The 23,389-nt window shown below is 52.1% G+C and overlaps 1 protein-coding gene across 1 annotated transcript; it reads left to right on the top strand.

Annotated features, from left to right (window-relative positions):
* The first annotated feature begins 552 nt into the window (after positions 1 to 552).
* Positions 553 to 22,791, top strand: LOC144142866 (tubulin alpha-2/alpha-4 chain-like). The gene is made up of 4 exons (XM_077674680.1): positions 553 to 711; positions 20,303 to 20,843; positions 21,178 to 21,705; positions 22,414 to 22,791. Exons 2-4 carry the CDS (start codon positions 20,316 to 20,318, stop codon positions 22,714 to 22,716), a joined length of 1,359 nt encoding a protein of 452 aa, XP_077530806.1. The 5' UTR covers positions 553 to 711; positions 20,303 to 20,315; the 3' UTR covers positions 22,717 to 22,791.
* Positions 22,792 to 23,389: the final 598 nt, after the last annotated feature.

Genomic DNA, 23,389 nt, shown 5'->3' on the forward strand with positions numbered 1-23,389 from the left:
ATATGTACTTGCAGTCTATGTAACAAGTCTCATTTTTGTTTTCACATCTGTTTCGTTTCTGTTCATTTATAATTGTTTTTTAAGCTATCTGATTGCGTTTAATTTGTTTGAATTTGTAGCTATCTGATGGCGTTTAATTTGTTTGAATTTGCCATAAACGTATGTGTTGTCCGTCTTGGTCATATCGTTGCCCAATGCGACTGACCGCTGCTGTTTCATGCGTGGAATAACGCAACTTTTCGCTACATCAACGAGCAGAAAACTCTGTGGAAAAAGGATTACAGATAGGAGTTGCAGCCCATAAATACGCCAAATAACGACAAAACCGATATACAATTAAAGTGGGCCGGTATAAAGCACCCTGGAAAGGACAAAGTTAACTAAAATGACATGAAGAACACAGGCGAACAAATTTTATCATAGAATGTACTTCAGACGAAAACAAAATCGCGCACAAAAACCCCGATTTCAGCTGACGCCACAAGCGCCACCGAGGATCGGTCACTTCCGCCACCGCGCGGTGGTTGAGTCAAATAGGCCGGCGATCTGGCAGCAATGGGAACCGGCGCGACGCCGCAGGCATCGTAGTCTCAACGGAAGTGCGCACGGACGTCGTTCGCCGCGCACTATATAAACCGCTCCGACTGATACGGTCATATACGACCCTCAGTTTGCTGATGCATCATCGTAAGCCTCAGTAGACGTATTACCGTGAGTACCGTTCGGCTATCATTACGTGATTACTCTACCTCCACGTTGTACCGCTTAACTGCGAGAACTTCGTGTTTTATGGTCACGAAATTACGTGTACCTATCTTTCATGGCCCGGGGAATCAAACGGCCCTCCGTTCCGTCTTCGGCCGCCGTTGCTTCCCCCTATTAGTTTCTGTGATGTGAACAACTCATTTCTCTTTATGGATGAAAAGTATTATAATTGGTCCGTAATTATGAATTTAAACTTTTATTCATATACCGGTTCAAGAGCGACCGTAGCTTTGCGATCTGAGCAAGCTGTTCCGTGTTTCTGGTCGTGATTGATGCAGTGTGCGCGATGCGTACATTTCTGCGGTCCCCGCTATCCCTGTAAAAAATACATTTTCTTCTGCGGCCGCGCCTTGACCGGTAACGTGGGTGTGTCGTCCGTGGAGTATGCCCGTGATCCTACGAGACACATGGACGATTGGTGCATGCGATTCGCATGCGACTGATCGTTACGACTGTAGCCACGACTAGTCGTACGCGTGAATGCGTACGCGCGTATCGTACGACTAGTCGTACGCATGATACGCGCGTGGGATGCGTCGTTGGCGCCATGGCGCCGCTCCGCCCACTGTTTACCTGACGTTCAGGAACGGTGGGAGGCGGTCTCTTGGCCTTCAACCCAGCGTCCGGGCTAAAGCGCTGGACACATGTACGATTTGTACACGCGATTCGCATGCGACTGATCGTCACGACTGTCACCACGACTAGTCGTACGCGTGAATTTGAGACACATGACCCGATGCGTGCATGCGATGCGTCGTCGGCGTCGCTCCGCCCACCGTTTTTGCTCCATGGTCAACTACGACTATCGCTGAGCTGAATTTGTAGATTCCGCGCGTTTAATCGCAAAAAATGGATAAAGCAGGCAATCGTGAAGCGTTTCCTGCCTTCGGAAACAGTTCGCGCACACGCCGGCCGCGCCTGCCAGCTCGGACACTCAGCGGCTCGAACCGGCGCAGACCACGGTAGCAACCGCTTGTCGCTGCTCTTCTGAATCAATCTGGTCGTTAAAATGAAGTTCCACATGCGAGAAAGTAGGTGTTAGTGTGGTGAAAAATTGTGCTTGGGATTGTTATCAGGGCTTATTTTAAAAGCGGCGATCAGATATCTGCCGCGATGCAAGCGTATACGCTGACCGGCCCCCGCGGCGCGCGGCGGGCGGTGCGCCGACCGGTCGAGAGATGGCAATACCTGCGCGGAAGCATCGAAACAGGCTACGCAGATGTTCAACTACGACGATCGCTGAGCTGAATTTGTAGATTCCGCGCGTTTGTTCGCAAGAAATTGATAAAGCAGGCAATCGCGAAGTGTTTTCTGCCTTCGGAAACAGTCCGCGCACACGCCGGTCGCGCCTGCCAGCTCGGCACACTCAGCGGCTCGAACCGGCGCAGACCACGGTAGCAACCGCGCTTGTCGCTGTTCTTCTGAATCAATCTGATCGCTAAAAAGAAGTAGCTTATGCAAGAAAAGGGATGATAGTGTGGTGAAAAGTTGTGTTACGGATTGTCATTCGCAGTTAGACAGATAGCGGCAATCAAATATCCGCCAGGATGCTAAGCCTAGAGTTTCCAACACCCGAGCCGACCAGAGCAACGCACGCCGGTTGCGGGGTGTTGGGGCTCAGCGGGCTCTCATTGGCTGTGGCCTCACGACGATTGCAACGATGGCACGACTGCATCTGGCTTGCCAGACGCACGTCGTGAGCCTCCTCCGACCAGCGATCGACGCCAAAACGGGTCCTAACGATCAATCGTAACGATCAGTCGCATGCGAATCGCGTGCACTAGTCGTACATGTGTCCAGCGCTTAATTGTGATTCTTGTGCCATATTCTCCCCTGGTGAGCCTGGGGAAACATTACTGCGTTGTGATTGTCCTAGCTAAAGTGAACTAATTAATTCACTTTACCCTAGCAACGCCACCGTGAAGGCGTTTTAATTGTCATGGCAACAATGCGAGGGCGCGCTGCTTGCGTGAGGGAGACGTAGCGCTCTCCCCTCTCATGCCGATTGGATTCCTTCCCCCCTCCCCGTCCCACTCCCACCCGGCAACCGCCGCCGCCGCCCCGCTGCCTCCAACGGGCAAGCCCCGCTCCGACGGCGCGAAGCTGGCGAAGCGAAGCCACGCCGCTTGAGCAGTTACGACGCCAGCTCGAATATCACTTGAACACTTTATTCGCGTTACGTGCGCGAACGCGACGCGCGGCGAGAAACACCGATGATCAATACAACACAGACAAGGTTGTCTGTCATGAAGCACAGCACACGCACGACACAAGTCCTATCCTTCAGCTCAGCTTCACGTACGGCATACGAACGAGGTTCTCACCTTTTGCTAACAGCACTCAAAGAGACTTCGCGTTACGCTTCAATCTGGTGTTCTTGGAGTCCCTTTTGCAGCACCATAATGTCGGAGGGAGCACACACGAGAAATCGCCCACAACATTGGACGCGCGTCGGCCTCGCTGCCTCGCATGGCCTCGCCACAGAACAGGGACCTCGCTGGCCTCATTTATCATCGCTGGCCTGCGCTGGCCTCGCCGCGCGGAAGCAGCAACTGCGGCGACTGCGGTGACCGTTTTCGCGCATGCGCGCCCCCCGTCTCGCCGGAGAGAACCGGAAAGAAAAAAAAAAAAAAATGAGAGGAGGAATGTTTCCCCGGCGCCACTGCCTCTAGGCGCGCAAAAACCGAACCGAAACTAGAAAAAGTAGCATCGCCGACTACAGTAGTAGTAGTAGTGCGCATCGCCAACTACACATTATTATTATTATTATAATTCTTTATTCGGAAGGAGAAACTCAAGAAAGCGACTTTTTTTCTTCCGGATGTGACGTCATGTTTTGAGAAAGATGGTTGCTGCGGTTCGGTTCCTTTCTTCGATGCGCATCTCGTCACAAGATCTCGTCGTGTAGTTTAAAAGGTTGCAGCAGCGGTGACCATGGGCTTTGTGCGTAGCTGTTTGGTTTGCGATTGTGATGAGGGCGCTCCCGAAAAACTTCTGAAGAGTACCTACGGTGATGTGCAGCGTATGATCGGAACAGCGCGTGTGCGGCCGCCTAAAATGCACGCAGGACGTTACGACGGCGGCCACGAGTGTTCTGCCGCCTAGGTTTGCGAGAGTGATGAGTGCGGTCCCGAGTGACCCGGCGAACTTCTGTGCTGCGTATTATTGGAGCGCTGTGTTGAGGCCCCTTGGCATTTCGTCGCCTACGTGCAGCGGCGAGAGGCAGCAACGCCGGTCACACGAGGACAGTGGGAGGGGGCATGACCACTTCTGTCGTAGCCAAGCTAGCCACTGCAAACGATTCCACGCGCGAGCTGATTTCGCACCGCACTGCCACATATGCCAGATTGCTGTGTTTTCGTACCAATATGATGGAGTTAACCTGTGCGATGTAAGGTGTGTTCGGACATAGCCTCCTTTATAACGCTTGTGCCTACCCAGCGCCAGAAATTCCGCCGTTTTCTCTGGTGGCGCCCTAATCCCAGGGTCTCCTGTGTTGGCTAGGGCATGGTCACCATTTGTATACGCACCTGAGTGGTTTAAAAAAAAAGTTGTCAATGCCCTTTGCAAACAAAAAATACGTGTTGACTCTGACTCTAGTAGAGTGTACTAGAATTTTAGTACACTCTAGCTCTAGCACTGACGGCAACTCCTGTTTGAACAAAAAAGGTATAGAAATTCACGAGGCCAGAAATAAAACCATCTAGCTAGGGTGACGCTAGAATTTAACAGTGTATTTATAAAAGAGACGGTCTTTCTCGGGCTACCTTGTTCTTTCGTAAATAATTTAACGCAAAATATTTTTTTTTTTTTGCGTTTCCCTTGATTCAGCCAGAAATGCTACGGGTGAGTTTAGTAGTGGGTTTGTAACCCACTGGTAATTGATCGGTTATTCGGTATGTGATTGGTGAGGGAAGAATGAATGTACCGGGGAGAAGTAGCGAGAGAAACAAGCGAAGTGCATGCTGAATGTTTATCCTAAGCGTATATAGGGGCCCTCAAACACTGAGCATCGCCTTGAGCTAAAGCTTGAAGTCGTCATTCTTTGCGCAGCAGCCAGGCATTGCCGATTACCGCGTCGTCAATATATCTACTACATGCACGATGGCAACATTTCGTGGAGCAGCGGCGACGGAGAAATAGGGAAGGGATGGAGGACGGTGGGCGCGTACCCTTTTGGGGGGACCGTAAAAAAATATTAGCCGCAGATGGTACACGCGATTCGCATGCGACTGATCGCTACGACTGTCGCCACGACTAGTCGTACGCGTGAATTTGAGACACATGACCCGATGCGCGCATACGATGCGTCGTCGGCGTCGCTCCGCCCACTGTTTTTGCTCCATGGTCAACTACGACGATCGCTAAGCTGAATTTGTAGATTCCGCGCATTTGTTCGCAAGAAATGGATAAAGCAGGCAATCGCGAAGCGTTTTCTGCCTTCGGAAACAGTTCGCGCACACGCCGGCCGCGGCTGCCAGCTCGGACACTCAGCGGCTCGAACCGGCGCAGACCACGGTAGCAACCGCTTGTCGCTGCTCTTCTGAAGCAATCTGATCGCTAAAAAGAAGTAGCTTATGCGAGAAAAGGGATGATAGTGTGGTGAAAAGTTGTGTTACGGATTGTCATTCGCAGTTACACAGATAGCGGCGATCAAATATCCGCCATGATGCTAAGCCTAAAGTTCCCAACACCCGAGCCGACCAGAGCAACGCACGCCGGTTGCGGGGGGTTGGGGCTCAGCGGGCTCTCATTGGCTGTGGCCTCACGACGATTGCAACGATGGCACGACTGCATCTGGCTTGCCAGACGCACGTCGTGAGCCTCCTCCGACCAGCGATCGACGCCAAAACAGGTCCTAACGATCAATCGTAACGATCAGTCGCATGCGAATCGCGTGCACCAGTCGTACATGTGTACAGCGCTTTAATGGACTCGTAAGAAAAAGGGGAGCTCAACTGTTTGGACTTATTGAAGAGAGAGAGAGAGAACTTTATTTTTGTCCAGTTGTTTGTAAGGAGGCCTTCTTCCTAAACGGCGGCCAGCAGCCCTTGGGCCCTGGCGGCGTTTTCAGCCAACTGGACGGCCCAGTGTTGGTCTTTTGGGTCAGAGCTGAGCAGCACGGTCCCCCACTACTCGTCATTCGCGATCTTACGGCCTTCTTGGGTCGCCTGAGGACAAGCCCATAGTATATGTGACAGGTCCGCCCGGTCCTTACATAGTGCGCACATGCCTGAATATTGGCCAGGGTAGTAGTGACTGTATGCCACGGGGTTTGGATAGGTATTCGTTTGGAGGAGACGCCAGACCACCGACTGCCTTTTGTTTAGGGATGGATGAAACAAAATTTAATTCGTGTGACTCAATTATCGCTAAACTCCGAATCAAGAATCATTATTTTTCACTTATCAAATTATTAACTTTTCACTTATCAGCGGGATAAAAGTTAACTGGCTCTTATCGCAGTGACAACCATGAGGTCATGTATACATTTTTTTGGGGAAACTGCCGTAGCGAACCCAAAAGGGCGACCATGCAGGCGGAAACAATTCACTGAACGCAATTTAGTAGTTCTGCGACGCCACGCATAAAGCTTTGGTCTTTAATACTGGCTCATGAAGTTCAAGCTCGCCGTTTTGCGGACTTTTGTAGCTGGACGACGCCTTCGTGTAGCAGACGACGCCGAGGTGCGTTTAAGTTCACTTCCACCTGAAACAGCAACTTGCATCGGCATGGCCATCGAGAAATCTGGAAACTTGGTGCCCCCACAGTGAACGGGCTGCTGCAATGGGTTTCGGGGCGATAGAGCAGGCACAGTAGGTTATATAGGAGGCTATGGTTCGGAGTAGTGAGGCAGGCAGGTAATGTTTACCATTGCGAATATGTAGCAATAATCTCTCTGCTTCGTAGCACATGAAGCCGGGTGGGAGGGAGGGCTGTGCACAAGACAAGGCACAGGTTCTATTTAGATGCAGAGCATCTGATTCACTCGCTTTGTCCCTCTGGCGTCGTCGTCGGCGGCGTTGTCCACCCCTCCCCCATTCTCCTCGCCGCGCCAGCTGCGCTCTCCGCCGCTCACCCCCTCTCCTCTCCGATAGCGAACACTCTCTCGCGAGGGGCATTGGATTGGATTCGATTAGATTGGCTTGAATTGGATTGGCTTGGCTTGGATTGGATTAAAGTGGATTGTGTTGGATTGTGTTGCGTCATAGCCGCGGCAGACGCGCTGGGGCCGGCGCATGTGCAGTACTCTCTCTTCCGCGGTTTCCTCTCCTTCGGGCGCGCTGCGCATATAACCGGTGTGCCGTTCTCCGGCGAAGCAACATCCACGCTTGGCTCAAACACCTAGAGTCCACGCCGCTTTACAAGTACGCCAACGTCGTCATCGACTGGGACCGGCTTACGCAGTCCCCTCAACGTTATGCGCGCTATAAAACGCGGTCCCTTCGCCGCTCCGCCTATGCGTCGCATCTACACAGGTGTTCCCGCGAGGGGAGGTGGGAGTTTTTTTGTTACTGGCTGTAGGAACCAAGCCTTAAAGTACACATCCAGGCCTCAAGTAGTGAGTGAGAAAATGGTAACTACAGGTTTTCCCGCTCAATTTAATCCAATCGCCATACAATTTAATCCAAGCGCCAGCCAATTTAATCCAAGTGCCATCTAATTTAATCCAACCGCCATCGAATTTAATCCAGGTGCCAGCGAATTTAATCCAAATGTCAACCAATTTAATCCAAGTGCCAACCAATTTAATCCAGCTGTTTGAAGGTTGTTCAGGGGTGTTTTGTGCGGCATTAGGCGAGCTTTGCGGGCTTTGATGCGCGTGTTGGGATGAAAACGTGGTGTTCTTAATGGACATTTACTAACATCCGCAGATCAGGAGAGCGGTCGCGTTTGATCCGTAGGCGGCGTGTGGTGATCGTCTGAGAGATCGTCAGAAGTGTCGTCTGCTCGCGTATTGTTACCCAAGCAGATTTTCCAGCGCATTTTTACGCGAGCAGACGACGCTTCTGTCGCCAGCAGGCGATATTTCTGACGATCTCGCAGACGATATTATCATTCGTAAATATTGTTTAACACTGCATAAAAGCAATGAATTCTTGAAAATCAAAATGCAAAAGACCTTTATGTAATGTGTCTTTATCAAATGAAGTTATGAATGCATTGTTACGCGAAGATGAGACGGTACTTCTGGCGTGTGTTATCGATGGCACTGTTGCACACGACCAGCTCACAGCAACGGTCTGCGTGTGTTGGTAAATGTATATTGAGCTGTTCGCATAAGACATTTTGCCCATAATGGATCAAGAAACACCACGTTTTCACGACACCACTCGCAACAAAGTCCGCAAAGCTGTGCCCAATTTCGCCCAAAACTCTCCTGAACATTCTTGTGGTACCTGGATTAATTTTGTTGGCGCAGAAATGAAAGTGGTTGGCGCTTGAATTAAATATTTTATGGACATTTGATTACCTGAGCCGGAAAACCTGTAGTTGTAGTCAGACTTGAGAGTGGTAAATAATCACTTAGACATCTCAACACTTTTACCCCCCCCCCAGCCGATACTGTCGTTACCCGGTTTTGGCCTAACGGATTTGAAATAGGCCCCTTTAATTTACTCGTTTTCATGACACACGATCCGCGCATATTATAAAATTGCATGCGGTCATAGCGGCTATATGACTCGACCATGTGAAAGAAATTCTTTATTTAGTGGGTCTTTCACATTACAGCACACAAGGAACAAGTGAACAGTCTTACGACACCTCGCGATATCTCGAGTTGTATTATGTAGCGATCGTACGAATGTGGTTACATATTCTCCATGTTAATGGCAGCGCGAACAAACGAAAAGTTGTGTCTGTCATACGATGCACATTCAACGCGACTGATGTTCTCAATGGCCTCTTTCGCGGCGTTGACAAGCATGGAGCGCCGGTGTTGTTTTTTTGTCACACCTGCTGGCGCGTTCAGGAGCGCCTGTCGATGTTCCTCTAGGTAGGCCTTGACATTGAACTTGAACTTCGAAAATACCTCTTCAGTTGGATTGAAGAAAGGGCTGTAGGGCGGCAGTCTTTGGATCGTGTGTTGGCTCACGGCCAAAGCCGCCACTTCCGCCCGTCGATGGGCTGGAGCATTGTCAAAAATAAAGACCGCCTCGCCGTCGGGGTCCTGTTCATGTGCTTGCTGTGACGCTTCTTCAAGAAATTCGTTGAAGCCTGCCCAGTGTACTTTGTCGGCGATACTCCAATGGACGATGCCGTTGGCCGACATACAGAGCAGGATGTTTACATTTGCCCCTCTGGTGCCCGTCACAAGTTTTACGGCTGGAGCACCTCTCTTCGCTCTTGCAAAACTCCGCGCACACCACACATTAAAATTGGTCTCATCAATGTAGTAGCGTGACACCGTCGTGCCTTCATTTTGAAGCCATTCTGCGTACTCCCGGCGCTTCGCCTTGACTTCCGGGCTGTTTCTCTCTACCGGTCTTAGCGTGGCCAACTTCAGGGAATAGCCGTGACCATCTAACAACCGGTCGATGCTGGAGAAACTAATCTCAAGGTCTGGCATGGTTTCGATGAGGGCAGACCGAATCTGAGAAAGCGTGAAAGATGGGTTATTGTCAACAATCTCGGTCAGCGCGTGTACGACGGTCATGTCGAACTTCTTTGACGAACCGCCACGTTTTCTTGCGGTGCTGCGGTCCGTTGCTGCAATGGATCTAGCCGTCTTGACGTTTATGCCAAGCGTCTCAGCGAGAAGTTTTAAGTCGCCACCACGCCGATAAACCTCAACTATCCGGGCTCTGTCGACATTTGAAACGGAGTTGTACTTCTTCTTTCCTTCACCCGGCGCTTTCTTCGGTCTTCCTCGGGACATTTTCAAACACCCGCAGGCCAGGACAGCGGTCTTTTTACTCCGTCGGTGCCTTGTGGTGATCGTCTGCGAGTTTCTTAGACGTATCGTCTGTTCCGGTATTGTTACGCCACCCGACTTGCCAGCGTAGTGTAACGCGCGTCAGAATTATCGTCTGCTCCTTGCGTAATAATGCTTTAAGACATTTCGTTGGTAAAAACTCATTAATGCTTTTTTGCAGTGTTAAGAAATATTTCCGAATTATAATATCGTCTGCGAGATCGTCAGAAATGTCGCCTGCTGGCGACAGAAGCGTCGTTTGCTCGCGTAAAAATGCGCTGGCAAATCTGCTGGGGTAACAATACGCCAGCAGACGACACTTCTGACGATCTCGCAGACGATCACCCCACGCCACCTACGGATCAAACGAGACCGCTCTCCCGATTTGCGGATGTTCGTAAATGTCCATTAAGCTACGCTCATATGATATTTCGCACGTAAGACATCAAGGAACCCCACGTTTTCATCACACCACAGGCATCAAAGCCCGCAAAGCTCGCCTAATGCCGCACAAAACACCCCTGAACAACCTTCCAACAGCTGGATTAAATTGGTTGGCACTTGGATTAAATTGGTTGGCACTTGGATTAAATTCCCTGGCACCTGGATTAAATTAGATGGCGTTTGGATTAAATTAGATGGCACTTGGATTAAATTGACTGGCGCTTGGATTAAATTGTATGGCGATTGGATTAAATTGAGCGGGAAAACCTGTAGTTGTGCTTAGCCCTGGTGCCAAACATCTATCGTTATGTGAGTGCTGTCGAGTTACCGTTTTATAAAATTGTTATCTCCTCTGGGGGCACGTTCAAGCTGGTACAATACCACGCATTCAACAGTTCATCCAGTATGTTCTGTGTTGTGTGATAGCACACATCAAGAACAATATTGTACTTCAGCTGGTACTTTTCGCAACACGAGCATTTCGAAGGCCTTTGAGTCGAATGTCATTTGACTCAAATGACACCTTTGAGCTGCTAAACGACGTCTTTCAAAGGCCTTTGATTGAAGTTCCATTTGAGTCAAAGGTGCACTACCAACAACCTCAAAGGTTCTCCAAGGCCTTTGGAACGCCAGTGCTCGTACTCTCGGGTGCAGTTTCTGCATGCTGTAATTAAAAAAAAAGTTATTTACCAGTAAAAAATCGGTGTTTAAAGTGAACGATTTTCATTATTTTTTACTTCTTTTTGTTTTCTATCACTCGGTGTACGATTACAAGGTAACTCTGTACTCTGAACACCTGCTGTGTGAAAAAAGAAAAAAAAGAACTGGCTGTAAGTGCATGTTTTGTGCGGGCTTGCAGGTTGTTATCAATTTGATCGCGAATAATTTTTTTTGCCCATTTGAACACAAATTTTTTCTCAAAAACAAAACAATGCAGTAGTGGGGACACCAAAACACGGCTGGCGAACGCGGAAACTTTCAACTGCCTTTGAGAACTGTTGCGTAGAACGGCAGAACCCTTTCCATTTCAAAGACCATTTGACTCAAATGACCTTTCAAATGCTTATGCAGCACAGGTATTATGAAGTTTCTTCTGCTTGTGCAATGCTTTCAAGTCCATTTCTCCTGTGTTTAGCATGATAAAGCTTCGTATGATTGAGGACTGGTTTGCTGCAATCTTGCAGCAAACAAGTTACTGCTGGTGAAACAGGACAAAAGTGCCACTACAACTTTAAACTGAAATTGTTCAGAAATGAGGTTTTGCTTGTCAGTTTTCTCTCTCCAGCAGTCATGAAAATGCCAGCTGAGTGTTTTATGTCGGTACAAGGACAACTTACCGTGTATACATATATATTTAGAGGTGTGTTATTATCAACTTTGCGTCTGTGAATTGGATACGAATGCTAAAACTTGGCTTCAAATAGAATAAAATATTTTTGAATACGGATGTAAAAACGGGCTGCGAATTGAATATTTTCAAATCAGACTATCCTTGCTTTCGTGTGTATGTAGCATAAAAAAACATGACTACATAAAAAAGAACAGCTTAGGCAGTCAGAACTACCATAAAGTTCCCAGAGAACACCCTCCCCTGAAACAGCAAAGGATGATGGGAAAGAGTGCTGAGCTCAGTGGGCTCAAGGCATGGCGGGACTCGGCTTCACAAATGTGACGTCAGGGTCTCTCCTAACCTTTTCTTTCCTCCATGTATAGTGTACTAGAATTCTAGTACACTATACTCCATGGCTGGGGGCCATGCCGCCATTTTGAAGTGTGCGGATAGTGGCCTGCGTGCGGTGTGGCGTTTGGTTTTGACAGCGCAGTGGCACCAAACAAGCGTTGCCATTATAGTGCCGCTTTTAAAAGAAAAGTTGTTTTAGCCGCGGAGTTGTCGTCGAACGTTCAAGCCGGGCGGGACTTCGGCCGGCGTGGATGAAAAAAATGTCCGTCGTTGGAGGACGCAACAGGAGAGGATATTTGCGTGCGCCGCAACGAGAATGGCATTCACCGGACTACGAGAAAGCCGTCACCACGAAATGGAGATGGCATCGGCTGACTTCGTTCGGACGCAGCGAGCAGCTGCCCTTCCAGTAACGACGGAAGGAGCGCTCCGGGCAAAAGCAAGGGAGATTTCAAGGGAACGAGGCTTATCGCGGGCACACTTCGAAGCCAGTCGGTGCCATGGCTACAGAAATTCATGACGCGCTTCGGCTTTAGCCTCCGTCGTCGAACCTCAATCGCCCAGAAGTTACCCGGTGATTTTGAAGAGAAACTGAGTTCCAGCTCTGCATTTTCATGCTCAATAAACGTGTTTTCTTTTTGTGAACGCTGACCTCGCCTTTTTGTTCGGCCTACATTCGAGGTAAGTTTTTTTTTTCGTGGCTTCGGACTTTCGGGGGTCGGCTTAGAATCGGGGCCGGCCTGTGGAGGCGAACTCGGCAACCTTGTGGACGCGAGAAGTGCGGCAGAGAGTGTGTGAGGCAGAAGAGGAGGAGTGGCGCCGTGGTTGCTCCGAAAAATCTTCTTTGGCCCTCTACAGAGCCCACAAACGCGCGATGAGCTCGGTCCGGCTTTGTGACAACAGCCTTGGCAGCACGCTCCTTTTTGAGGCTCGGGCGGGGGGGGGGCACTTAGTACGCGAGTGCGGCAGAAGAGGCTGGACGATTCGGTGGAGGATGTGCTGTGTCGTGCCGTGCGTGTGTGCATGAGAAGAAAACGGTGGAACATATGTGGTCCTCCAGTGTGATCGGCTTGGACCAGACTGCAAGGGCGTGGGGAGTGGCGGCAACACTCCTCTGCATGTTGCTCTCGGGTTCGAGGAGGGTGACGCAGTGGAAATGCGCGCTGTGGCGCGGACAAAGTGTCGCCTCGAAATGTGGAAGAGGGCGACCCTTGGCAGACAGTAGTATGGGTCGTGGTGTGGCGTATGACTAGGACGGTGGGTTCGGGTTCTTCATCCACTGGGCCTTCACGGGAACTGAGCTCTTGTACATAGAGTGCGTGCGTAGTGTTTAACTTCTTTTTATTTTTTTAATGGTTAGGGTAGAGATCTCTCACCCGCCCGCTGTAAACGGTATAACCGCAAGATCATCATCATCGTCAGTGCGCATGTCCACCACACCGTCGGCGTCCCCGAAGTTGAGAGCTTCCTGCAGGGTCGGAGGCGGACCATTTTCGCGGATATTGTCATAGTGTCTGAGACCTGTACAGCTTAAAATCAAGTATTCAGCGGACTCGTCACCCTCACCACAAGGACGGCACACCACACTGGGCACCTGGTCGTCGAACGTTTTCTGGCGCACAAGAGTACGGAGGGCTCCCGCACGAGCCTCGAAGAGCAGCGCGCTCCCCAAGCTGTTGTCGTTCAGGTGGGAGCCACCGATCGAGGTCTTGTGCTGCGCGTACCCACCAGAGTGGGCTTTTCCCGCACAGCATGCTGCCACATCGCCTCCTCTTCCTCACGCACTCGACGGCGCGTGTCACGTGTCCAGGCTGTGGCAGTGTCCGCAGAAACAGGCTCGTGGAAGAATCCGTACTTCTTTTCCAGAGAGTAAACACGGCGCGTCCAGTTTGTCGCTGCCAGATACTCGAACACGCGTCGCGCCCAGCGCTCCCGATGCATGAACTGGAGACGACCGCGGTACGACAGCTTACTAGCCGCTTCACGTGCCTCAAAGGGCGACCAGCCGAGGTCTCCCTGCACCGCTTCGTTGGCCACATACCTATGACATCCTACAGCGGTGCGTACCACTGCGTGCTGCTGCCTCTCGAGCCATTGCCGAGTGGACGTTGAGAGGCACACCACAGCGTTCGCGAACGTGAGAGCCGGCACATGCACCAACTTCCACAGGTCACGCACCATCAGGAAACGGTTGCAGCCCCGCAAGCTTCGGTGGAGAAGAATGCACTGGCCATGAACGGAAGACTGGCGCACCTTTGCCTCATGGTGTGAGTACATGGCAGCACCGGCAGAAAGCACTACGCCCAGGTATTTGTAAGACGAGCACATGCTGATTTCTTCCCCGCCGAGGGTAACTGCTGCGTCTCCACTGGTTCCCGCAAAGGTAAGAACCGCCGACTTCTTGGCGCTGAACCGGAGTCCAAGCTGTTTTACCTCAGCGAAGCGGATGCCCAGCAGGGTCTGCAATTCCTGCGAGCACTCAGCCATGAGTACCAGGTCATCGGCAAATGCAAGCCCTGGCAGGCGGTATTGCTCGTCCGCCCCAGTGGTGCTGTATCATCCGAAAACCGAGACCACATTGGAGTAGCTTCCGCTCAATACTTGAGGCATACAGGATATACAAAAGCGGAGAGAGCGGACAGCCTTGACGGAGGCCCAATTGTGACAGGGATGTGGTCTGACTGAATCTGACCAAAGTGCGCCGTGACGGTTTTGCCCTCGTAAACTCGTTGGACCGTCCGCAGCAGCGTTTCCGGAAGCCCGAGATGATTGAGTTTCAGGAAAAGGGGGGCATGGGGGACAGTGTCGTACGCCTTTCCCACATCCAAAAAGCAGCTCCTTGGTCGCGATTTCGGCACAGTGTGTCAATATGAACACGTTATCTTACCAGACGACGGCCTGGGCGAAACCCGTTCTGAAGTTCGGTCAGGAGCCGATTGGACTCGGCCCACCTGCTCAGCCATTCCTTGAGGGCGCCCATGAAGATGCGGCACATCGCGCTGGTTACTGTGAGGGGTCGACGGTCCTCCAGGATATCGGCTTGACCACCTTGCTTAGGTATAAGCGTCAGCCGACCGTGATGCCACTCTTCAGGAATGGGTCCACCCTCCAGAAAGCCGGTAAACAGCACCGCCAGCTGTTCTCGTGTTGCTGGCCCAAAGCACTTCAAGAGCCGCGCTGGTAAACCACCCGGTCCAGTGGCCGTACGAGAGCCGAGTCGAGCCAAGACACGGTCGACTGAATTATGCTGGAGATTGCCCAGCGGAGTTGCGATGCTTCTGAATCAACAACCTCATGCGGAGTTAAAAAGGGGCCGGTACCCATGGCTGCTTCGTTTGGTGAGACACTGGTGGAATCAGTATTCATGAAGCCGAACAAGCGAGTGAAGTGCCGATTCAAGTGTTCTTTGATATTGGGGACTTGTCCCGTCACGGCATCCCTGAGTTGCTGCGGGGGCTCGTCTTTTCGGTCTAAGCTCTTGACATAGCGCCAGAACTTTTGGGAAGTAGCTTTTCCCTCTTCCCGCACAGAGTGCAGCAGGCGCAGATTATGTTCGGTAAGCTTAGTCTGCACTAATGCTTGCACCCTGCGTTTGAGCGTTAGGTAGTGTTGCCAAGTCGTTTCTGTCGCCTCGGCGTCGCCTGCTTTGACTGTACACGGTGTTCACGGTTTGCAACGCGACGTGCTTGCCACGCGATTTCCACCTCACAGTCCCACCAGCGATTCAGCTTTGGGTGGTTCAGAGGGTCAGGAGCCCTCGTCAGGCACTCAATGCCTTTAGCTCCTGCCCCTTCAGCAGGAATTGTAACAACGTCTACTGAAAAATAGTCTTCTTCTTCTTCTTCTTCTTCTTCTTCTGGATCCGCGTGCTCTGCTCATGTGCCGCTGCATAATGGAGCGGAGGACTGTCACGAAGTCATCATATGTAACTACCTCGCTTCTTCTGTGCCCGTTCTCGAACTCTGCGGCGACTGTCTCGATGGCCCGGTCTGACAGGTAAGTTCCCGCGGTTTCACGTGGAAAGCTGTCACGCCTCCTCTGGCCACCATGTGCGAAGTGAAGCAGCAGGCGGTTGTGGTCGCTCCCCAGGCTGTGCACGCCAGGCTCGTCAATACAGAACATTTGGAGAAGGCCAGTGAGACGGGGAGACACCAACGCATAATCAATGGTTGTAGCACTGCCACGCGCACACCAGGTGATTTGCCCTTGACAGCGTTGACCAAGGTTGGCGATTGCTAACTGCAAGTCGTCCGCCAACTGAAGCAGCAACCTGCCATTTTCATCGGTGAATCCATCAATTCAGTCACGTGACCATTGAAATCGCCTAGAATGATTATTTCTAGGTTCTTGGCCAATTTTCTCGCATCATCTAAAACGCAGGCGAGCAGTTCCGCATTAGCTGCCTGGTGCGTTGATACAACAGACAGGTACAGGACGCACACTGCCGTAGGTACACCCAAAAGTTCGCCAAAGGCCCACAGGTGGTCACGGCACTCCCCCTTTTGACGTTTCCACCGGAGGCCGCGTCGCCAAAGCAAGCCCACACCTCCACCTTTGCGATCATTTCCCGACCTATTCTGGCCTGTCCAGCACCAGTTCTGGTGAATAGGCGGTTGCTCTTTATCACGGAGGTGCGTTTCTGCTACTGCGTAAACAGACATCCCTTCCTCCCCAAGAGCACGATTCTGCCCATTTCTGGGTACGCCAGGCATCGTTCATATTCAGGAAGCCTACTTTTACACACCTACGATGTACGCGTCGACGACTGCGGTGGGTTCGCTGCAGCTTAGTTGATCTTTCTACGGCACGCACTGTTAGGCCATGTGGTGGCGAACAAAGTCGCCGACCAGTCGGAACAGGTCGAAGCCCGCACTGGGTGGTCCCTTTAGCTGCGGGGGTGTTGGCCACAACTGCGGTAGAGGTAAATGTTGGGCAAGAGGAAGAGGCTGGGGCCGGGGTATTGTCCCTAACCCATGGAGGACCCATACTGCCGCAGGTGCAAAAGGGGTCAGGGGTGGTGACCTTTCCAAAGGGAACGCCTGTAACCAGAAAGGAGTAGCCTGGTACTGTACTTGGTGCTGTGGGTGGGGTGGTGCATGGACGCTGTGGGCGTTTTGCGTTGCCCTGTGCACTGGTGACGCAAGGGACTTGCGCTGCTTCCTCGGCATTTTGGAGTCTTGCAAAGACTGCGGTTTCTGAGCCGTCGTGCGGCCACGGTGGAGTCGGTGACCTAAAAAACCTTGAGTAGCTTCACAGATCCTTTCAGCGACGAAGCTGATTCCTTGAAGACTGTAGCGCACGCCCTCTTTTTCCCACATGGTAGCTACCCAGCCTTTGTTCAGGTTGACGAACCTATGTCGGGCTTGCTTGCACCATTTTCGCAGCTGGGCGTTAGCAAGCAGAACGTCGGCCCATACCTCTTCGCCCTGATTGGTGACATCAGGTATGGAGCATACCAGCAACCTGGTCGAGCGGTCTGTGCTGCCATCCAGCGCACGCATCACCTGCTCGGGCTGGCCTTTCATCACTTCGGTGAGCCCGACATGTACAACGTAGGGTCGCTGAATTGGCCGAGCTTTGTGGTCGTACCTGACAATGGATTCCATGGCTGTTGCCACTGAGCTGTTCCCTTTCCGGTACATACACCCCACTGCTTTAGGCAGCTCGCTCGCTGTTTTTACAGATGTCGCAATCGCGCCCACGTTTCCGTCCCCGACAATGATGACTTCACGGATCGACACTCTGAGCAGGGAAGATACACTTGTCGCCAGGGCCTGGATGAGACCTCGATGCTCGATGTTGTTGGGTAGAGGGCGTTCCTCCCTGCGGCTGTTGCTTGGATGTCGGTGACAGGGGTTTCATCCACTGGTGACAGAGTTCCATCGATGCGCAGCTATTGTTACCTTGGCATCACTTTCAGCACCACTGGCGACAAGTAGGCTACACACGAGGCACTGCTGAAAGAAAAGTCGAGACGCGCCAGCTGTATCCTGCGCAGACGGTGCTTATGGGGGTGCAACCGATACCTGTTGGTCCGTGACCTGTGGAAGTCTGTGCACGTCCCATGTCTCACCTTCGCGAACGCTGTGGTGTGTGTCGGCGCCAACATGGGGTGGCTCGAGCGTGGTCAGCGAGAGGTGGGCCGCCTTGACTTTGGCTGCCATGGCCGAGTGGCTGTGGAGGCCATACAAGGTGACCTGGGATGGTCAATGTTTGACGTTCGCGAGGCCACCAGCAAGATTGCATTCAAAGAGCGACTGCGAGTCATGAACGACGAACGCTGGGCGCGGCGACTGTTCCGCTACATGGCATTCAAGGGTGTACGCACACAGTGGTGCAACCGCCTCTACAACCTCCGTCTGAAATTCGGCTTCACTACCAGCCCAATTGAGGTGGGCCCAAGATCACGGAGAAGGTGCGCTCCAGAGTGAAAGAGGAAGAACGCGCTCACTGGCGGACCGCAATGAGCAAAAGTCTACCCTGGAACTATACCGCAGCCACAGGCAAGATATAGGCCGGATGCGTGTCTACGACAACAACAGCGGTAGCACGCTCCTCTTTGATGCCCGTGCGGGGGCACTGCGCACGCTGCTGTATCGCCGGCGCTACGACAGCACACCGGGGGTACAAGCAGCGAAGTGCAGGGCATGCAGTGAACACGAGGAAAGCATGGAGCACCTGATGCTGCACTGCCACAAGCTGCGCCCACCCGCCAGAGTCAACGCCTTTGTACAACAGGCGCTAGGGTTCGAGGACGGCATCGACAATGCCATGGACGTACACACGACGAAAGAACGACTGCAACTCTGGCAGCGATCGGTTCGGCTGGGTGCGGCTGTGGTCTGTGGCTGTGGCCTCGCGACAATCGCAACGATGGCACGACTGCATCTGGCTTGCCAGTCGCACGTCGTGAACCTCCTCCAAACCGGTCCTAACGATCAATCGTAACGATCAGAAGCATGCGAATCGCGTGCACCAGTCGTCCATGTGTCTCGCGCTTGTGTTCGCCACTCCTCGATGGCTCACAGTCAGCGCGACTAGAATTGAGTCACGCCGTGTTTTTTAAGCCGGACTGCCGTGTTTAGGCGGCCCGCAGCGGCTATGCCCGATGCAGTTCCCTGGCCCACTTTAAGATTACACCAATATATTATAGCTAGCTATTGTCGCCTGGTAGCTTGGAGTAGTAGTATTTTTTATTGGGAAAGGGAAGGCCTCTCGTCCCTCTCCCTCGCGAACGTGAGGCTCGGCCCGTTGCGCACACCTTGTTCGGCTATAGAAGTCCGCAAACACGGCGTTCCTCGCACGCCGCTCGCACACCTCGCCAACCATGCTTTGGGCTGTTTTTATGGCCACCTTTTCCCGCTTCAACAGCGGCGTTGGCTGGCTGTCGCTCCTTTTGTTGTCTACCAGTATCGGCTTTGGCCGCCGTCATACCGGTTCCTTCATAATTTGTTGCACTGCAGCGGCTGTGCCCCCATTTTATACCGTGAACAAGCGGTGCCGGAAGTCACGGCGCCCTTTGAGAGGGCGGGCAAGTGGCGAGCCGTGCTTCGACTTTGTCTCCATAGCAACGTCAACAGCCGTGCGAAGGCAGCGCCGCCGCATCCACGCACTCCATAGTTCATCCCACAAGCTAGGTGCACCGTGCAGCACTGTGGAGGCTACATTGTTGTCAACAGCCCGCCACCTCAGGACGCCTAACTCACCGCAAAGGAAGCGACAAAAGGCGCCGGGGCCTTGCGGTTGCACTGGCCGAGAGGGGAGAAGGGAATGTCCTTTCAGGACCCCCTTCAGTGCGCCCCCTCAGTGGGCGCACTGTTGACAGCGTCTCCACAGTGCTGCCCTAGCTTGTGTATGAACTATAGTTCTCTGCTCTTCCCACGCTTCGTCGACGGCAAATTGTTTTAGCGGCGTGTCTCTTCTATAGCTTGCGCAGTCATAAAGGATCGAGTCTCGAATCTTCCAGGAGTCATGTAGGCAACTTCCACTGGGGGGAAGTAATGACAGTCGGATGTACTGAGCTGGGTGTGGAACCTGGCTCGCACTGCTTGTGCTAGACTGCTCTGCAGGGAGGTGTCTAGTGCAGTGCCAATTTATAGGTGTGGTATGGGGATCATCTGGTGAGCAACCACGGTGGAGTGCATTCACGAGGATAAATTGATGGTCTGCACAGCAACGCCAAATTAAATTATGCAACTCCAGGATAGTTTGCTGAATCGTGTGCACGGCACGGGGATGGTGATTTTTTTTTAATTTCTAAGGGTGAAACCGTCCAGCTTTTATGTGTGAGGTGGGTGAGGGCGGTGTCCCCGCATATTCCATATCTTCGTGTGGTCCTCCGCACAGGAGAAAAGCCATGCGGGGAACAGCTTTCCTTTTTTTTCTCGTTTGTAAAATGGTTCATTTATTCATATTTTCGGTGTTGTGCGCGCTATGCACATCGCGACTGGATGCACGAGTTTCATCTAATCTTATTCCCGTTCTCCCCCTCGTAGCATACCTGCCACGATGCGCGAGTGCATTTCAGTCCACGTCGGCCAGGCCGGTGTCCAGATCGGCAATGCCTGCTGGGAGCTGTACTGCCTGGAGCATGGCATCCAGCCGGACGGCCAGATGCCAAGCGACAAGACCATTGGGGGCGGGTACGACTCGTTCAACACGTTCTTCTGCGAGACTGGTGCGAGCAAGTTCGTTCCGCGTGCAATCTTCGTGGACCTTGAGCCTACGGTAATCGACGAGGTGCGCACGGGCACGTACCGGCAGCTGTTCCACCCCGAGCAGATGATCACGGGCAAGGAGGACGCGGCCAACAACTACGCCCGGGGCCACTACACGATCGGCAAGGAGATTGTGGATCTGGTGCTGGACCGGATCAGGAAGCTGGCAGACCAGTGCTCGGGCCTGCAGGGTTTCCTCATCTTCCGCAGCTTCGGCGGAGGCACCGGCTCGGGCTTCGCCTCACTCCTCATGGAGCGCCTCTCTGTGGACTACGGCAAGAAGTCCAAGCTCGAGTTCGCCATCTACCCAGCTCCCCAGGCGAGTCTCCGTTCTTCTACCCCTCTCCTTGTAGGTGAAAGATGATAGGGAGGTGTCGGCGGCCCGGCTTTTGGCTCGGCTACTGGCTAATCCTGGTGGCCCAGGGGCTGCCTGTGCAGTTTTCCATGCCACAGTGTCTGAAGGCAGCCTTGTCCCCGGCACTAGCTGGTGTGGGCTAGACCCCTGCATATTCCATATTCTTCGTGTAGTCCTTTGGACAAGGACACTGGGGACAAACCATGCAGGGGACATCCTTGAATTCGCACATCCTCAGTTACCTGCCTACCATTTTCTGTGTTTTACTGCAATCTCACTGGTATGCCGTGCTCTGCAGGTCTCTACAGCAGTCGTTGAGCCCTACAACTCCATCCTGACCACGCACACCACCCTGGAGCACTCTGACTGTACATTCATGTTGGACAACGAGGCCATCTTCGAGATCTGCTGCCGCAACCTGGACATTGAGCGACCCACGTACACTAACCTAAACCGGCTGATCGGCCAGGTCGTCTCCTCCATCACAGCCTCCCTGCGCTTCGATGGCGCCCTCAACGTGGACCTGACCGAGTTCCAGACCAACCTGGTGCCCTACCCACGCATCCACTTCCCCCTGGTGACGTACGCTCCGGTCATCACGGCCGAGAAGGCCTACCACGAGCAGATGACGGTCTCGGAGATCACCAACACCTGCTTCGAGCCGGCCAACCAGATGGTCAAGTGCGACCCTCGGCACGGGAAGTACATGGCGTGCTGCCTGCTCTACCGGGGCGACGTGGTGCCCAAGGACGTCAACGCTGCCATTGCGGCCATCAAGACCAAGCGCAGCATCCATTTTGTCGACTGGTGTCCCACTGGCTTCAAGGTACGAACAATCCTTATTTTACGCAGAGTTCATCTAGGCTGGGCCTCGTTACAGCCCTTTCATCGCGTCCACGACCGCTTTATTGAGTAGTGCTAATCTTTGAAGAGTGCCGCTGCCTAGAATTCACTTCCTGCTGATTCGGAAAACCAGTTCCTTCTATTTTTTGTCATGTTTGACGAGAACCATCACGGGCAGTAAATACGTGTAGTCTCATGTGCTTTCCCAACCCTATTTGGCTGTCCGTGCCGAATTTCTTTGCTACAAAATAACACTGCATGTACCGGTGCGCACGTTAGTGGTGTCGGTTGCTCATTGTAACCATCATGGCAGTACTTCTGCATGTGCCGTTTGAAGAAATCGAGGAAAAGTATAAAGCCCTCAATCATGTTCACTTGGCGGAGGATGAAAGCACTATTTGAGGGGCCTTAGACATAGCTTGCGATACAAAATAACAGAGCTCCATCCATAGCATGCTCCAGCCGGTCACGATAGTGTGACTTAAGAGTGGGCGGTGCAAAAAGTGGCAGCGAAATATGTCTTTCCGTAGCTCAAAGCAAAGATGGGGAGGTCAAGTTGGTGCTACTTAACCTTGGTGGTCGACGAGAGCAGTACATAGGGGCTTAAGGCCTAGTCTGATTCATTGTAGCTTCCTTTTATGCATTGGATCTGTTCAATTCCTCTGCCCCCCCCCTCCCCCCCCCCTACTAGGTGGGCATCAACTACCAGCCGCCAACAGTGGTGCCCGGAGGGGACCTGGCCAAGGTCCAGCGTGCGGTATGCATGTTGTCCAACACAACGGCCATTGCCGAGGCCTGGGCCCGGCTGGACCACAAGTTTGACCTCATGTACGCCAAGCGGGCCTTCGTCCACTGGTATGTGGGCGAGGGCATGGAGGAGGGCGAGTTCTCCGAGGCCAGAGAGGACCTGGCTTCCCTGGAGAAAGACTACGAGGAAGTGGGCATCGACACTGTTGAAGGCGCAGAGTATAATGATGGAGGGGAGGAGTTCTAAGCCAGGCAAAAAAAAAAAGAAAGCTTTCTCTTGCCTTCCTGCTCAAGGCATGGAATAAAATAGAGCAGTGTGGAACTTGCTTTTTTTGTATTGTCTATGTACTTGGTCACCCGTTCTGTATTTGCATTTGAATACAGACAAGCCCGAGGTTTGCTGTAACCACCCTGACAGGGTTGCGCACCAAGCAAATGCGTTCATGCCATGGTACTAAAGCCAAGTCAAGGTTCGTACACTCTTTAAAGGCAAAATTCAAGGATTTTCTAGGACCAGAAAATACATTTTCAAGGACCCCATCTAATGGTTTATCTGGGATTATTTATAACTTTTTCAACACAACGCAAAAGTTATTTATTACACAATACCTAAGAACATTAGTTAAAATAAGTACTAACGAGTTGTTGAAAGCACCGCAGCTTTTTTTTTTTGGTTGGTGTTTAGAAGTAGTTCTTCGTTTTTCCTGTTTTTCTCAGGCGGTTTTTTTTTCTCACAATGCATGCAATGTTGCTTAACACATGCTTTGTCAGCAAGGGTGTCAGCTAAGATGTTAAATAAGGAACTGTTGCCCTCATGTTGTCCATCTCTTCTTCGAGAATAGGTCTTTTTGACTGTTTTGTTTCGCAAGCTGCTCTTTTTTCTGAGATTCAAGATTTTAGAACATTTATTCGTTTCGATA

Source organism: Haemaphysalis longicornis, unplaced genomic scaffold, assembly GCF_048455015.1.
Source record: "Haemaphysalis longicornis isolate Haplotype H1 unplaced genomic scaffold, Haemaphysalis longicornis Haplotype H1 scaffold_6, whole genome shotgun sequence".
NCBI lineage: Eukaryota > Metazoa > Arthropoda > Arachnida > Ixodida > Ixodidae > Haemaphysalis > Haemaphysalis longicornis.